Below are 18,371 nucleotides of genomic sequence, written 5' to 3'. Positions count from 1 at the left end.
GTGCTGAGCAAATATATTTGCTAAGCAAGAATTGGATGGGGTACCAGTCACAGCAATGTTAACTGTATTGTATTTTGGATGCTAACCTATTTCTGCTAAGCAATATATTTCAGTGCTTAGCAAGTTTTTATGCTTACATGCTTTATGAAACTGGTCCCAGAATAATATTCGGACAAATAAACAGAAAAGGAAAGCAAAACGATGTTGTGAGCATTAATGGCATGTTCTCTTCCCATACTTTCTTATAAAGTTGTACAAAAAGAAAATAATAAGCTAAATACATGATTAGCAATCGAACAAAAGTTTTGACTGTAATAATAAGTACAACGATGTGTTTCATGACGAATAAATTTGACTCAGGAATCAAGAATATTACTGCGTTTTACCCATACACGATGTGTGTTAAGCTCTAAACTTTCCCAAGTCCTGTGGACAAAATATTTATACATTACCCCAAGTAGGATTAGAACCCTTGACATCTGTTTTAGAATGGCAAAGATCGTGGGTTTGAATCCAACCCGAGTAATAGAATACTAACAATATCAAAGTCTTATAATTATAGCAAACCTATCTACCAAACAAGGTACTCAAGGCGCTGAATGGATTTTTTCTTTTCGATCCACACTGGACTCAGGAAAGTACCGAGTATACAGTGCATACATCAGTGTATGGGTAAAATCAAATAAACAAGTGCTTCAAGCTAACATTAAAAAAACATTACTAGATAACAAAAATTGGTGACCACAGCACAATTTCACAAAGAACTAAGATTGATTTTAAGATGTTTGTCAATCTTAATTGCTAAGCAAAGTGTGACAACACAATTGATAACTCATCTTAAGACAATAGTGGTTCATGACATTGAGACCACCAACTTGTGATGTTTAATCAAGATCTGACAAAAATACAGGTCTGATTTTTTTTCCTTCAAAAATAAGGGCATATTTTTTTTTCAAAACCAATTTTCTTACTTTGATAGAAAAAAAGTATTTATTTGTTAATAAATCTATATGATTATCCATTTCATATTTGTATTAGAATAAAGTGTCAGAAAATAGTGATGATTTATTACAATAATTGTGCTGGTTTTAAAGGAGAAAATAGACTGAATCACTGTGAAGAACAGTGCCCTAAAATCTTTTAGTTTTTCATAGAAATATCATTGTTTGTAAAATCACACATTTGTTACTGTAAACTTTGAACAAGGAAAATTACACATAGATGATTGGTTATCATCATCTAGTTATAATAAAACAGTCAAGTTTAACATAACCTGGTTATGATAACTAGTTATGATAATCAAAACCCAGTTATCAAAAACTAGTTATGAAATAACCAAACTGACAATCCAGTAATAAGATACAACAACAGGATTAACTGGTAGTTACCAGTACCTTACATAAACCTGGTTACAATAAACCTGTTAATTAAAAAACAGTTCTAAATTGAAGCAGTTCATCTGAGTAGCAATCAAGCTATCATAATCATGATTTTGGCAAGGGCGTCACATTTGAAAAGTGATATACTGCCAACTAATATGTAGTACTGCTTAAAGAATGGGCGGATCATTTCAATCCAGGTCCTCCTTATTCAAATGGCTTGAACATTTTCATTCACTTTGAAGACTGTGGTCTTCAAAATCTCCCCCCCCCCCCAAAAAAAAAAAAAAAAAAAAAAAAAAAAAAAAGGTTAAAAGGCTCTGGGTGGAAACCAATGCACACAACAGTTAATATAAATGGCTTTTGGTTACAAAGTACTAGCCATGACCTATGACCCTGTTATGTTAATTTGGCCAAAATAAGGACAGGGTGGACCTATGACCCTATGATGTTAACCTGCCAACCATTGAGGGTTTACCTATTATGTTAGATTACCAAACATTGAGGTGGAGTTGACCTATGACCCTATTATGTTAATTTACCAAACATTGAGGTGGAGTTAACCTATGACCCTATTATGTTAATTTACCAAACATTGAGGTGGAGTTGACCTATGACCCTATTATGTTAATTTGCCAAACATGGAGGCGGGGTTGCCGTTCGTCTTCTGGAGAACGGCGCATTTGATGGTCTTGAGTCGTTCAATGGCTGGGCTGAATGAGGTATGAGCTATGACCATGGTTTCATACAGTTGAATGGCTTTATCAAACTGGCCCTGGAATAAAACATTAAAATCACTTTAAATTTCTAAAAAGTAAAACAAGATGTTTGTAAAAAAATAAACAACAACAAATTATTTCCCAACATCATATGGCCGGACAGCCACTTCATGGCGAGGACTACACTGAACTGATTTGGGCTTTCGACCCTAATCAACTGCCACCAGGGGCACGTTGCTGTCTAAACCTGGGGCTGAAACAGGGTTACCCCCTTCACAGTCTGTAAGGATATAGGCATGGGTATCATCCACTAGGAGCCACCTACTCCTAGGGCTGAAACAGGGTTACCCCCTTCACAGTCTGTAAGGATGTAGGCATGGGTATCATCCACTAGGAGCCACCTACTCCTTGGGCTGAAACAGGGTTACCCCCTTCACAGTCTGTAAGGATGTATGCATGGGTACCATCCACTAGGAGCCACCTACTCCTAAGGCTGAAACAGGGTTACCCCCTTCACAGTCTGTAAGGATGTAGGCATGGGTATCATCCACTAGGAGCCACCTACTCCTGGGGCTGAAACAGGGTTACCCCCTTCACAGTCTGTAAGGATGTAGGTATGGGTATCATCCACTAGGAGCCACCTACTCCTGGGGCTGAAACAGGGTTACCCCCTTCACAGTCTGTAAGGATGTAGGCATGGGTATCATCCACTAGGAGCCACCTACTCATGGGGCTGAAACAGGGTTACCCCCTTCACAGTCTGTAAGGATGTAGGCATGGGTATCATCCACTAGGAGCCACCTACTCATGGGGCTGAAACAGGGTTACCCCCTTCACAGTCTGTAAGGATATAGGCATGGGTATCATCCACTAGGAGTCTGGCTGGTGGAGCAGAATGACTAAGAGAGGGCTACTGCCACCAGGGGCATGTTGCCACCTATTCCTAGGGCTGAAACAGGGTTACCCCCTTCACATTCTGTGAGGATGTAGGCATGGGTATCATAAACTAGGAGTCTGGCTGGTGGAGCAGAATGCAATACCTTCCCAACTTTGAACCAAGCCTTGTTCAAGGACATCGTGTCCACATTTCAAACCTACACTTTGCTGCTGCCAACACCAAAGCAAGGTGCTGTGTTGAACACAAAACGCCCTCAAATTTGAAAAACCCTGTCAATAATGGATTGTGTATCGTCACTCCTACACCGGTTCCCTTTTTACCTTAGCTGCGTAAAGGTTGGCAAGAGTGAATTGACAGAGTACCAGCTCACTAGAGATCTCCCAGGCCATCTGGGCGACTACTATCCCGTCATCGATAAAACCCGTCCGATGGAAAATATTGGCTATGCTGATTAACGCGAGGTCCTGAGGAATAACAAAATAACATGAATTAAAAAAACCAACATATTTATTGACAACGTAACGTTGGTATGACACTGCTGTAGGTGCAAAGGTCATGGGTTCTAATCCCACCTGAGTAATATGGCTGTGATTTTTTTTCAAAGAACTTGTCAGTGCTAACACGTAAAACCAAAATGAATAACATCGGCTCTACAAGAGAGTAAGAAAACACCACCCCTTTTTACACTACTCTATTACCTGGGTTTGCCCCGGGGAGTAACAACCTTTTTCATATTATGATCGCTTTACCCCTGGGGCCAATTTCATAGCGCTGCTAAGCACACAAATTTGCTTAGCATGAAATTTTGGCCTCGATAAAAACAGAATTACCAACCAAATTTCCACGTGGTTTTGAGGATAAACAAACAACAGCTGTATACCAGTGAGAAGCAACATGCAACAAATGGAAATTTGGTTGGTAATCCTGTTTTTTTCAAGAAAGAAATTTCATGCTAAGCAAATTTTTGTGCTTAGCAGCTCTATGAAATTGGGCCCTGGTCTGCCCTCTGTATTAGGGTAGGGGTTAAGAGGTAAAACCCGGGGGTATTCTTGAAACGTGGAACCAGAACCCAATGGAATAGGAACTCTGCCCTGCAAATGGGCATACCCCGGGGGAATAGCCACCCCTGATCTGGAGCAGAAGTAAGAGGTAAAACCCGGGGGTATTCTTGAAACGTGGAACCGGAGCCCTGTGGAATAGGGACACAGTGTGAATGTGTGCCGGGGTAACCGTTGGGTGAACAAAGGTCTTGGGGCCTCCCCAGGTATTTTGACTGGTGACCTTGTTATGGTTAGCATAACTTATGCTGTGCTTAGCTACTTTTGTGTCTTGAATAGAATCAAAGACTGTAGAATTTACATACCTTGACCATGTGATCCGAATAATGGAGAGCAACTCGGAGACAGTTCAAGGCGTTGACAGCGTTTCCAGAGCGACGCCAGTAAACAGCAGCCATGTTTGTAAGAACCCAAGATGTAGTATTCTACAAGTAGAAAAAAATAACTCACACATTTCATTTCATTTATTCTGGGTGTGGGCCCAAGGACTCTCAGAAAAGCAAACTAAATCACTGTGCTAGCCAAGATCCCAAATGGAGAGAAGACAAAGAAGGAGGAATGCAACCCGGCAGTGACTAAAAAACCTATTCCGAGTAGGGGCACATTTCCAGATAGTGTCCCTAGCGTGCTTAGAACCAGGTCGTAGAGGTTGTAGTGAGGAAAGAGACCACTGCACCAACCAGACCACATTCAAACAATAACAACAATATTTATTTATTATGCGCCTTTTTGAGCCAACATGACATTTGAAAAAAATGTGAAAACTCATCAAAAATGGACTGGGGTAAGTTTTAAAAGAAATTTGTTTTTATTAAATTACTTTTTGCAATGCTAGAGCAATCCTAGTCCCAGCCGATTCCACCGTCATAGACGACTCGTTCCACTGTAGAGACTCCAGGGCTTCATCTAACCCTAGCTCAGCCATGTATTCCATGTTGGCCCGGTGCGCCATTCCCTGAAGGTGATCCAACGTATGCATACTGGTACCCACCTCGGCATTGCAAACCGGTTCCAAGTGACTGGTTAGTAGCGGAGACTGCAAGTCTATGTGGTCCTCGATTCTAGAACATCAAGGGAAACGCCTCTGTTACAACTACCCATGTAAGCAATAAATGGTAACGGCCAGATTTCATTGAGCTGCTTTAGCAGAAAATATTGCTTATAACTATTTTTCTGCTAGGCAGAAATGAGCAAGATACCAGTCGCAGTTTGTGAAATGGTAGTTTGGCTGGTAACCTTATTCTGGTAGCAAGTATATTTGTTATGCTTAGCTCTATGAAATTGGACCCTGATGTTTCCACACTAGCAGTTACGACACAGTTAAAGGTTGAACGGCTTCTGGTGCATTGACCTGTGGGTTCAGAGGTCACGGATTCAAATTCAACTTTTCTTTGCTCAATGCAAGAATTGTTTAAATCATTTCATCTGCCTGTGTTTGGATCAGGGGAGTTGGTCTATAAAAAGTGTTTAAAACCGTCTGATATGAAATGAAAACGATTAGAAAGATGTTTTAAAAAGAGAATATAATGATACAAATGTCTTGAAATTGCGTAGTTTCCTATCAAGGGGTGCTATTTTGTGGAGTCAAATTTTTGACTCCACAAAATGGCCGACCGTGTTATAAGACAATTTTGGGCTATTCTGACATACCTGATACTCTTGGCCGTGACAGAGACCCACGTTGTATATAACATCTTGAGGTTCACCTTCTTATACTGTTTACAATCATCTAGCGTCGGCCATGGCAACCTCGTCAAATTATCAAAATCACTAGAATCTAAAATATAAATAATAATAAAGAATAGTAATAAGAATAAGGTTTGTCTGTTTTCATCCAAGACACAAAGTATGGTTATCACAACCAGAGACATGATATTTAATGAAAACATTTTGTTGGAGGTCCATTACATTCAAAAAAAGAAAAAGAAAGATTAACTTGGGATTAAACTCAGACAAACTAACAAGAGCTGGACTTGAGCTCTAAGGTTTTGTTGCGATCCCTGGCTACAACTGTGGTTACAGGTTGAGAAACGGCTCCCTTTGAAGTAACCTAGTGTTTGAGAAAGAGGTTATTTCTCACTCAAATAATAAAATACTTCAGGCCTGAAGCCTTTTATTAGGAATCTGAAAGCACACGTTTCCACAACAAGGGTGTTTTTGCTTTCATTATTCTCTTGTAAACTTCAAAGACCAATTGAGTCAAAATGTTCACAGATTTGTTTTATGTTGGGATACACCAAGTTAGAATGCTAGTCTTTGATAATTACCAAAGGTGTCCAGTGCCTTTACAGCAATAACTAAACTTACCGACATTAGGCGATGGTTTGATGGCAGGAATGTTTGGACCAGAGGCTGGTGGAGGAACCGTTTCACTCTCTCTGTTTAAACTTACTCTCACCTGGATGAGAAATATGAAAATAAATTCAATACATCTTTGCCTAAAACAGTTATCGAGCACCTTTTTAAGGTTTTATTACCCAATCTGACTATCTCCTATAAATTACTCTTTATCTAAATTTGATCATCAATCAGTCAGACTCACCGGTTCACCATTTTGCGCAGGTCTTCGTATATTAACAACGTGAGACTTATCCACTTTAGGAAGGTGGTCAACACTAGAGGGCGCTTCATGGTTACGTCCCGCCTCACCATTGGACGTCCAGCAGTCCGTTTCACCTCGTTCGTTGCACGAGGGGTCATCCTTGGAACACGTCTCCGTGTCTCTAGGTACAAACTCTCTGGTACGCGTCTCCGTCTGGCAACGCTCTTCCCCGTTGCTGTTGTGCGAGCAAACCGTACGACTCTCACGTTGGTGTAACCTCTGACCTTTGACTTCGTCCTCGTTTTGATGCCTCGTAAAATCCTGTAATTATTGATGATTAATTTGGATTGGGAGTGATCAAGAAGAAATTAACAATCCTGAAACGTGTAAAGTGCATGTTGAATGGATTTTGAAACTTACAATCGATAATAAATTCTCAAACAAAAGCTGTGATGGATGGTTGTGATTGATCCAGCTTGACTCCCTACATGCTTGAAAGTACAGGCTGTTTACTCCCCAGCGGTCACCAAATGCGTTGAAAGCGTTTTTTTTATATACAAGATTTCACGGATGGCAGACAATGTCTTTTAATAAATCTCCAATTTCATCTTTTCTTATCTCCAAACCTTACCTCCCATTTCAAGAAGCACTTGAGTTGCTTGAGTGAGTTGAGATATTGGTCCTTTGGGTCAGAGTTCAAAGCGACTATGAACTCATTGGCAGCAGAATCCAGGTTTCCGCTGGCAGCCATTGCATTGGCCAGGACGAAGTGCGTGATTGGCTGCGAGGGCAATGAAAGGAAAAATGTTATACATTTATGATGGGATGAAAATGGGAGACTTTTGGATGGTACTTTTTAACATTTCTTGCCAGTAGTTCGCGTGCTTAGACCTACGCCCACAATACTGAGCATGTCCACACATGCTCAAAAGCCGCAAATAAGGATCGTTATGTCTTCTGCCACTTGGATCTCAAAAGTCTCCCATTGCAGGCCCCCTTTAAAAACCTCCTAGTATACCATCGTCCACCTCAGACTAGGGTAACTTTTTGAGTGGGTATTTGATTGGTGTGTGATGGATAGGTGATTGGTCGTAGGCTTTACAAACAACCTCAGAGGATTAAGGAAGGGTTGTCGAGAGGTCAGTCACTATAACCAAGAAAGAGTTTTGGCACTTGACCACTGGACACCGACAGAGGAAAGTTGTACGATTTAACCTCCCTGGTGCATGCCGTGAGACACCCGTGAGACACAGTCTTCCTAACAACATCAGACAATCACCTACATTACAGATCTTTAAGAGGTCACTCAAATCTTACCTTTTTACAAGAGCTTATTGTACGGCGCTATGAGCAATGATCGTTGGAATATGGCACCATATAAATGTTACGATGGAATGATTGATTGATTTGGTTGGAGTAAATTGTACAAAAATATACAAACCTCTGTTTTGTTGACGACAAGAGCCATGCGTAGCAATTGTACAGCATCTTCAGCCTTCCCAGCATGCAGTAGCACACTGGCGGCATTAACAAGCGGCACATCCGCATACTCAACCGGAGCGTGAACGAGGGCTCGACGTAAACACTCCACACCGTGGAAGTTATTGCCAATCATAAGCCAGTAGAAGCCACCTAAGTTATATAGAAGCCATTTCTCATCTGCATTCTGTCAAAAGAAACAAATCATGTTAATTTTTTTGTGAGTGTAAAGCCACATTTTTTGTACAGTTTCGCTGTAGAAGGGGCAAGGGTATTTTAAAAGAACTTCATTGAGATAATTTGAATCAGACATGTAATTTGTCCAATTCCATAATCGTTTATGAGGTATGGCGGACGTGGTAAGAGTGCACTGTTTGGTTTTGGTGTACACACACAAATTTACCCAAATTTGCCCAAACCTTAGTGTTGTAGCATATCTCAAAAAGGCTTACAGAGTTACTGCTTATGGCATACTGTAAAACAAGTCATTTTGTGGGCAGTAAGCACAGAATTATGCGTTAAGTAGCATCTTAAGATTTGAAGCAGCCCTACCTTGGGTTCTTCAAACGCTGTAAGAATACGTTGGGATAGCTCCTCTTCACTAGCCTGGTTACTGTTGACAAGAGCTAGTAGTTGCTGTGTAACAGATAGATGAAAAGGGGTTCAGACATTATAAATGAAGTCAAGACATCCAGGTATCCGCTCCAGACCAATTGACATAAAGCTGGTAAGCACCAATATAAATGCTTAGCAAAAAATTACCTTGCTTTATAGCAGTAAACAGATTACCAGCCAGAACCACATGTAGTTCACCTTGTTGGTGACCAGTGTCTCACTAAAAAAATTGCTAAGGAATATTCTCCTAAACTTGCTAGGCCGTATTTCTCAAAAATGCTAAGCAGATGTTAACCACCTTGAGGTCTTAATGCAATGATTTCATCTATTATAGAACTTACTGGGCTGAGACTCTTGATCGTATCAGTAAGTGGCAAAGACGCTCTCTGTGTAATACTCTCTACAAAGTCCATCGCTGTGTTGCCATCTGTTAGTGTTTCCACGGTAACGCAGACAGGTGGGAACCATGGCAACGGATGGACATCATTCTCAAACAGGTTCAGGTTCTCGTTGACGAGATGCTTGACTCTGCCGGAGCATGAAAATAAAAGGTGACACAAAACTAAAATCATCCAGGAGAATTACTTGTTCAGCAGTGAGAAAAAACTGGATGATAAGAATGGAGCAAAAATTAAAAATGTCAAGATTACTACAGGTTTGAAAGTTTGTAAACCTGTGAGACACTTTAAAAGACATCTGCTCTAGAATGGCGAAGGTCAGGGGTTCGAATCCCACCAGAGTATTGGGTGGATTTTTCTCATAGGACTATGTTTTTGAAGTTTGAGACCGATTCCTTCAAATAGCACCATGTAATGGTCTACAGGGTGCTGCGGCGCAATATGCAGCCAATGGGAGACTTTCTGGGACGATAGAGGGCAGCAGACTTACCGGGTAAATCCATTGTTCTCAGAATTATGCGCATGTTCAGAACTACGTAAACAATGGAAATTTACCCGGTATGTCTGCTGCCACCTAGCGTTGGAAAGTCTCCTATTGTTTACAAGGTGCTGGGATGCAGCCAATTAAACCAGGAACATCAGGGCGAATCCCGTAACTGAGTATACAGTGTTCCACAATGACACACAGAATCCCGTAACTGAGTATACAGTGTTCCACAATGACACACAGAATCCCGTAACTGAGTATACAGTGTTCCACAATGACACACATCAGTGTGAGAGTAACACCAAATAAAACTGTGAAACGCTTACCTCAAACCTTTACTTTCCGGGGGCAAGTACGTTGGTGCATATTTACTCCACTCAGGGAGCTCATGCGGGACATTCCGGCAATCATTCTCGCTGGGCCAGTCTATTCTGTTCCAGGGGGGAGGTGGGATATTACCAGGGTTGAAATAAGCCGTGTAGCTCCGACGAAGACCGGCACTCAAATTGAAGCAACTCTCCTCCTGAGGGGAAGAAAAAGGAGGTCATTTTTTTGTCTTCAAAGAGTATTCTTCAAAGAGTATTTTGGATGTTTGAAGATAAACAACTCATCTAGGGATGAGATTTGCTTATAACAATTCCTGGAAATGGCTTGCTACCCCTTATTCTGGGGTCGAATTTCACAAAGAGTTAGGACTAGTCCTAACTTAGGACTAATCCTAGGAGATATGAAAAACGTATGGCTAGTCCTACGTTAGGATGAGTAACTCATCCTAACTCGAGATAAGACTAGTCTTAACTCTTTGTGAAATCCACCCCTGGACCCAGAAGCTCCCAGATGTTACAATTCAGTAGGTTTATGGAATCTATTGCGTCACAAGAAATACAAAAACTAAAGGTTCGGACACAATGTGGGACAATTCCTCCCTCTGGTGTCTGTTTCTCTTTTTAAAAGAACATTTGAAGGTTCAAGGAGATTTTGAAAACAATCCCGACTCACCCCATTCGGAAGTTGTAGACAGTTATTTCTTATAGATGCTGTGTCAACCATCTCAACATCCTACCAAGAAAAACAAACATTTGACAAATTTTAAGAATATTTCTTTATCAGAAAGGAAAAAATACACAAGATTCCAACTTAATTGCTCTGCATAGTGTAGAGCTGTTAGCCCAAAAAGTAGCTCTATGAAATTGGGCCCTGGCCATTTTCCCCTCAGCCTCATTATGAATACACTTATTCCAATGGAAGAAATCCCAAGATGGTTTGTCTTAAACTTACCTGATCATCTTGAAGAGGGATTCCAAAGATGCTTAGATCGGGTTGAGTACCCCGGGTGCACACCACTGATTGAGATCCGTCTCCCATATCTTTCATTTGACAATGAGGATTATCGGCTAAACAAATATATAAACAAATACAAAATAATTTTTGTAAACAACATCAACAGACTGAGCAAGTCTTAAGCCTGATTCATACTTCCTGCGAATATGATACAAATGTTAAAGAAAAAGTGATGTTGAATTTATTTCAACTGAAGATTCATCACAATGCCTTCAACAAACAGTATTACTTAAAGGAACATTACAGAATTGGTATCAAACAAAAATGGTGAAAATCACAGCTTTACATAAAACTTACACGGTCAAATGATGATGATAGTAGAAAACATCCCTTGAAATATGTCTGTCTGAAATGTCATACTTGATGAGAAATAAATAATCTAACTTTGCGTTTGGAGTTTATCGCTCAGTGAGCGTTTTATTCATTTTTATTTTGGCATCGATGCAATGCAAAATTTGTAATAGGTTTTTCACTAGTCTCTCGTGACCCAGATGGCTGATCGATCTCAAATTTCTACAGGTTTGTCAGTTTATGTATATGGTGGATTACATAAAGTGCTTACACTGCCAGCAACTTTAATACACATTCAAAGGATTAATGAAAAGACAAATGAAGATTTGGACAGAATAATTTGATGAAAGTTTATTTTCTTACCCAGTCCTCTGTTGAGTCGATGTCGATGGTAACTTAGATTAGATTCAAATTGATCCTCCACTCTACATTGAGCAACCTTCATTTTCTTCTGAACTTTTTCAAACTCATCTTGTTTTATCTTAAAGTCTTGAAGCTCGGACAGAGTCCGCTTCAAAGACCTGAAATCAAACACAAAACTTAAATGTTCTTTAAAGTTTTCAAAAATACATGTTCTTTTTAATGTTTTATAGGTGCCTCCATTAACTCCCTGTATTACCCTTCAAAGGCAAAGGATACATTTCGTTTTTGGAACCCTTTGGTATGATTAGACATTTACAATAAAACTAACCTGTGAAATTTTCTTTCGAAAGGTGGTACCGTTTTTGAGATATCGCCAAAGCGTTTCTCAGATTGAAATGATAAAATATGTTTGGTAAAAAACCTCTTGAAATATGATTGAAAATGCTATTGATTATTGATAACAAAATTGATACTCACAAATGTTGTGCCTCCAAGGCTTGTTCAAGCTTCTGATGACATCGCACAGCATGAATACGGCGTTGTGCCCAACACGAATCAGTTATACCAAGATTTATCGATTGTTCAAAGTGGGAGACAGATCGATCATACTCTCCAATCGTCTGAAAAAGAAGAAATAATAAAGTGTTGATGGAGTACAGACATAACTTATAATACCTAGTATACACGTACTTCCTCATTTGAAGGGAGCTTTTCCATTGGGTTTGTAGATCTTGTAGATATTTACAATAATAAAAACAAAACTGTCAAAATCTCCTTTCAAAAGGTTGGAGCACTTTTGAGAATTATTGCCGAACATTATGAGCAATTAAGTCCATTCAGGAGGAATAATCGGTTACTGGAATACACAATCTGAGAGAGGATACTGTCAGTAAAGCTTCTAAAATCCAAATTGAGGGGGATAAAAACTTCACTTTTGAAGCCATTTCACTATTTTACTAGAACTGCCTGATTTTGGCGAGGGCGTCACATTTGATAAGTGGAATACTGCCAACTAATATGTAGTACTGCTTAAAATTATAGGGGGAGTATAAAATCTAGGCCCTGGGGTCGATTTCACAAAGAGTAAGGACTAGTCCTAACTTAGGACTAATCCTAGGAGATATGAAAAGCGTATGGCTAGTCCTAAGTTAGGACGAGTAACTCGTCCTAACTCGAGATAAGACTAGTCTTAACTCTTTGTGAAATCAACCCCGGGTATACCAACTGAATATATATCTTGTGGCCCCTGAACATGGATAATACACATACCGCATATATACTGCCAAGTAGTAGATGCAGTTTAGCCAACTCTTCTCCAGACTCCAGGGCCGCTTCAGCCAAGATGGCCGCCGATGTTGAATAATGGCTACGATGGAGTACACTAGCCATGTTCACCAAAACTATGTTCTTGTCTTTGCTACAAAAAAAACCCAAATAAAAATACATCTTTAAAACCACAACTTCTTGAATGTTCCAGTGAGGTACTACTACCAAAACACTCCACTCTAAAGTAACTCAACACCCTAATGTTTGGACTTCGATAAGATTAGTGTGCCTGGCCTCATGCTAAGAGTGGGTGGTTTGGAGATACAGAACAGTAAACCTTAAAATTCAAACATTTTCAGGTGATGGATTTTGGAGGACCAGGGATGGCTTTAGGCTATTATACAAAACAGACCACATCTGTAAACACTGTAGTCCTGCCCTCCTGGCCTTCGTTTAGTAAAGTAAATTCTCTGTCCAACAAAATTTCCCCCAAAAACTTCTTTTGGATCCAGGGAGAGTATTACCTCTTGATTTTATGATTTTACTTACCGAGGAGCGAAATGAAGAGCTCGTCTTCCACATTCTATCACTTGCTCTGAGTTGCCGACTGATCGCCAGTAGAAAGTAGCTATTGTGTAGAGTTGCCAGGACGTTTTATTCTAAATGTATGACAACAGATAATTATTCAGTACACTTTCAGTAGGGGTTATTTATCTAATACTCATCCAATAGCACAATGTTAGCCAAAAACAGGATTTTCACAGTTCTTTTGTCATTTGCAGATCGCTCATTCTCCTGTTTTGAACCAAAAGAATGGGACACTCTCCCTAACTTCATCAAGGATGCTATTAAACACTATTCACATTTTCAAGAAGCTCCTCAAAATGTTATATATCCCAACAAGTGTATCAATATTAATTTCATCCAACTGTCTTGAACGCCTTTGAACAACTTTGGATGATTTTGGCGCTATATAAATTCCCTCTAATTGATTTGATTGTAAGGGGATCAAGTTCTTACAAAGGAGGGACCTCCTCTACATATTTACTTTCTTTTTAATTGATTTTTTGTATATTAACTTTACCTCTTCAAGGGCATTGTAGATTCCTGGCCCACTCCCTTCAAAAACACACGTCCCTTTGACCTCCTCACCAATAATTGACTCGGCAAAATCTGTGAGGTTGTTTTTTCCTTGTATGCCCTGTAAATATTAAAAAATAGAATTACACCTGTTTCAAACAAATCGCCAGAGTTGCGCCGAACCAAATAGATTAGGAGCGACTCTAGGTCGACTCAAATAAATGTTGGTTTCATACGGGCGAACTTAAAATGACATTTACATTGGTTTAACTCATGACAAGATTGACGTCTGAAACCAAGGCACTCCAGAATCGTTCCGAAAGACTGCAACAGTCGATCTTTCGGCTTCTAGGGCGTCCACTCGCTCCTAAATGTTTCAGATGTCGAACTTTCCCTGTACTTAAATTAGAATTTGGTTTGGTGCGACTCTGGAGCGCCTGTCTGAAATGGGTGCTAGATGACAGCAGACTGTTTACCACCCAAAAGGACCAAATGTACAATTGTAAAAAAAAATAGTGGCCTGATGACGTTTCGACCCTAGCAGAGTCTTTCTCAAAGGCTAAAGATATTAGTTATGAATAAACATAAATAAATTGATTACAAGCAAATGCTCAATACATTTATTTACCTGTAGATGATCATATGCATGCATGCTAAAGGGCAATGGCAAGACTTTGGTGCAGTTTGGCTCAATAGTTTTCTTACTTTCTGAAGTTGCGGACAAATCCACATAATCTGATACCCTGTTGAACAAAAAAGAAAACCTTCAGTTTTTGTCATTTTTTTAATTTTTTACTTTAAGTTGTTATGCTCTATCTTGATTGACTTGCATAAATGAGTCCTGAGTAAGATTTGAATACAGCTCGTACAATAATGTGCTTTGTCAAAATTTACAGCTTAAATTTGAATTTCTCACTCTGGATACAGTTTGCCTTCTTAAAGGCACCTGGAAATAGATTTTTGTTTTTCTTCAAACATTAGAGTATATGTTCCTGAACAATAAAATAATTTTTTGAGTAATTGTTTTTGAAGATTTATATGTTTAACAAATTAAATAAAGTTGTGTGTGGGGTGACTCCGCCTACCCCTTTTGTGACGTCAATCGAGGAAGACTTTGCCTCGATCGAACATCGAACACACGTACGTGCAAGTACATTCAAGGCCTGGACGTGAGTTTGTACGTTTGAAAAAGTTTTTTTCTTGCATTTTTCCGGCAATGTCAACCAGGTGTATTGCTGCTGGATGCAGCAAAACAACTAAAGATGGTGTCAGTTTGCCGACGTCGGTCCGACGTCTTTTCCAGCGCTGTACAGCAAACACTTCGAGCCGTCGTGCTTCGAGAATCCGAAATACACTACACATTTTGACATGAAGAGAAAAGTTCTTTTCTAAAACATGACGCCATCCCAATAATTTTTCCAGCTAGTGGGGAAGTCGAAGAAGGTACCTGAAAGATGTAACGAACCTAAAGGAGCATTTGCCTAACGTGAAAAAAATCAGGTATTGTTTCAACTTTGAGGGCATGTTTTTAGCTTGCGCCAAGCGTCACTATGCTGTGTTGGCACTGCATGCGATTCATCGCGCCTCGATTGACGTCACGAACAGCGCCCTCTCGGGTCGGGCTTTTTTTCCAATTTGTAAATAACATGGAAACTAATTTATGTAAACCTTAGTTAGTTGTTTATTCATATTCCACTCATCAAAACACATATTTTAGTGACAAAAGCTTTATTTTGACAAAATACCACTTCCAGGTGACTTTAAACGGTTCAGAGCAAGTTTGGCCGAAGCACGCTTTATTGAAAGTTTGGCCGAAGCACGCTATATTGAAACAAGGTCTTCGGAAAGTTTACTACTTGGTGTTTATCTTAATTCTAATAAAATGCCAGAATTTACATCTAGGAGCATAAAAAATGGTTTAAAGTGAGGATTTTTGTAAAGTTATGCATATAGGCACGTAATTCCTGCATAACGGCCCGATACGCTAGCTTATAATGCATCGGGGGAACCCTGCCATAAATAAAATGGCGTTGAAGAACATTTTCTACTGTTGATCTTACTTGATATTCTTGAGACTAAAGGGGATGGTCATCGTAGGGTAAAGATTATGCTGAGCCAGGGGCTCTTGTGCTGAGATGCAGTCTGCGTCAGTGCTAAGAAACCTTTGCTCCAAGTCAAGATCTTTGTCCTCATTGGCTTCGATCTCTCTCTTTTGATGCTCAAGCTCCACTTCAAGCTCTCGGATGTGATTGCTGCGTCGCCCTTGCTTCAGAAATGCAATCAAGTTGTAAGGCTCCCTCATATTGAAATCTGAGTTTAGCTGTTGGTGTGGATTAAAAGAACAGAATGTGAATTAGTTGGCTACGCCCTTTCCAAATCTACGGTATTGTCTTTGGATTCGCCTCAGGGTAGCTAAGCCCCTCAGTTGTTTTGAGTATACTTCTCAAGGATTCATACCAGAGAACGGCGCCTGAAGCCGAATCCAAATACAAAGCTGTGGATTTTAAAAAGGGCGTAAGTCTTAAATAATAATAATAATAATAATAATAAGAAATGCTTATATAGCGCAATTCAGTACTGCAAGTACTCTCAATGCGCTTTACAAAACAAATAAACAAATTAATTTATACAAGAGAAAGCAACAATTTAACTAAACAATACAATATTACAAAAAAGATTTAGTGAATAAGTGAGTTTTGAGATGGGATTTGAAGAGATCCGGGTTTATCTGGGAACGGAGAGTAGCAGGAAGAGAGTTCCAAAGTGTGGGTGCGCTGAAAGCAAAGGTTCTTTTACCGTACGTTTTTGTTCTGTATGGGGGAACTTGTAGGAGAAGCTGTGAAGAGGATCTAAGTGACCTTGTTGGGGTGTATGGCGTTATCAGTTCAGAAATGTAATGAGGGGAGAGACCATGGACAGCATTGAACGTGAGGAGCAGGACTTTTAATATTACTTATTAGCATTGGCTACCTGGAAAGGCAAAATGATACAATCCATTTAAATGTAGGGGTATATTTGCAATAAGTATGAGGAGAATATACTTATTTTTAATTTTAGGAATGACAAAAATTAGAATGCGGAGTGTGTAGGTTAATAAGTAGGAGCTACCAAGCAGATGCGCTAAATGAGGCTTTAAGTTTAAGATTTGTTTATATACCCTTCCTTTTCCAGGCTTCCTTTTTAAACTTCTTTCAGATCCAGGTTCCCCCTTTTTCCAAAAATACCCACACTATTTTATAATAAAAACAATATCTAATAAGTTAACTTATTTAAATCAGATCAGAAAAAAATACAAATAGAATTAAGATTAGAAATTAGAAAATAATAAATACAATTAAAATACAAATCAAATCAAATCAAATGTTACTTGTTACAAAAATACAATACACACAAAATAATTAAAGAACAAGAAGGGACAAAAAGGCAATTTAGAATTGGAGGTTCCAGTTGTTAAGTGTATTCCCCTTGTCTTAACCTCGATCAATTGAGTCATGGAGCGGAGGAACACATTTTTGAGTCAAGTGAATTATTATGATCAGAACAATGGGGCGAAATCACATGCAAACAGTAGATCTTACTGTATAGACTGTCAGGGGGCGAAATGACCAACCAAAATCCCATCCCACCAGCAGGAAAACGAAATGTAAAAACAGAAGCTAAAGTTTTAGCGTTAATTATAGTCTACCACCCCAGTCTCTTACCTGTTGCGTTATCATGCCTTGTTCTGTAACCAGCCAGTGTGTGGTTGCTTCAGAGCAAGTAAAACACAGCAAAAGCATGACGATAAGCAAAGCAAACGTCCTTGTTTTGGTTTCCTTTACAATCATTTTACGCACAGTGTGGGCCACCATCTTGGATGGAATGAAGCTTTTTACACGACGGTATACAGGGGGAGTAAGCGACTAACCTATGACAAATTTATCATAATTTTACCTCCAAAACTATACCTTTTTGTGTTAAGTTTAAGCTGAAATAATAACATAGTTTGTGTTTACCTCATCGAAAATTTAATTTTGATACAAAGCAAAAATACACAGTTATTTTGATTGAAACACCTTTTAGGTATCGTCGAATTGTCAATTCATTCATGACTCTGTGCTGTCACAATCGGGAGCCTTTACGTGTGGATGTCACGTGATACTTAAAGGCAGTGGACACTATTGATAACTACTCAAAATATATAAGCATACTTGGTAACGAGTATAACTGGGGAGAGGTTGATAGTATAAAACAATGTGAGAAACGGCTCCCTCTGAAGTAACGTAGTTTTCGAGATTTTCCACGAATGTTATTTCGAGCTAGACCCCCAGAATTAGATTGGAGGTCTCGAAATCAAGCATCAACTTAGTGTGACAAGGGTGTTTTTTCTTCCAGAGTTAACTCGCAACTTCGACGACCAATTAATTGAGCTCAGATTTTCACAGGTTTGTTTTGTATGCATATGTTGAGATACAC

The 18,371-nt window shown here is 39.4% G+C and overlaps 1 protein-coding gene across 2 annotated transcripts; it reads right to left on the bottom strand.

Annotated features, from left to right (window-relative positions):
* Nucleotides 1-204: 204 nt before the first annotated feature.
* LOC117305210 (tetratricopeptide repeat protein 17-like) lies at nt 205-17,780 on the bottom strand. Of its 2 annotated transcripts, XR_004520653.1 has the most exons (23): nt 17,618-17,780; nt 15,977-16,236; nt 14,545-14,659; nt 13,921-14,037; nt 13,386-13,495; nt 12,840-12,987; nt 12,048-12,190; nt 11,571-11,728; nt 10,854-10,969; nt 10,575-10,634; nt 9,902-10,098; nt 9,032-9,218; nt 8,628-8,711; nt 8,038-8,262; nt 7,228-7,377; nt 6,597-6,917; nt 6,362-6,452; nt 5,705-5,831; nt 4,875-5,115; nt 4,360-4,479; nt 3,317-3,460; nt 1,944-2,154; nt 205-1,896 (listed from the first exon to the last, which is right to left on the bottom strand). XR_004520653.1 is itself a non-coding variant. In XM_033790027.1 (22 exons), the coding sequence occupies exons 1-22, from the start codon at nt 17,765-17,767 to the stop codon at nt 2,002-2,004; spliced, it is 3,417 nt and encodes a 1,138-aa protein (XP_033645918.1). In that variant the 5' UTR covers nt 17,768-17,780; the 3' UTR covers nt 205-2,001. The 2 variants fall into 2 exon arrangements, 1 of the variants encoding a protein (XP_033645918.1); XM_033790027.1 differs by having other exon boundaries at nt 205-2,154.
* Nucleotides 17,781-18,371: the final 591 nt, after the last annotated feature.

The sequence above is a fragment of the Asterias rubens genome, chromosome 22, assembly GCF_902459465.1.
Source record: "Asterias rubens chromosome 22, eAstRub1.3, whole genome shotgun sequence".
Classification (NCBI taxonomy): Eukaryota; Metazoa; Echinodermata; class Asteroidea; order Forcipulatida; family Asteriidae; genus Asterias; species Asterias rubens.
The sequence above is the reverse complement of the archived record's forward strand: the minus strand, read 5'-3'. Positions and strand labels throughout refer to the sequence as shown.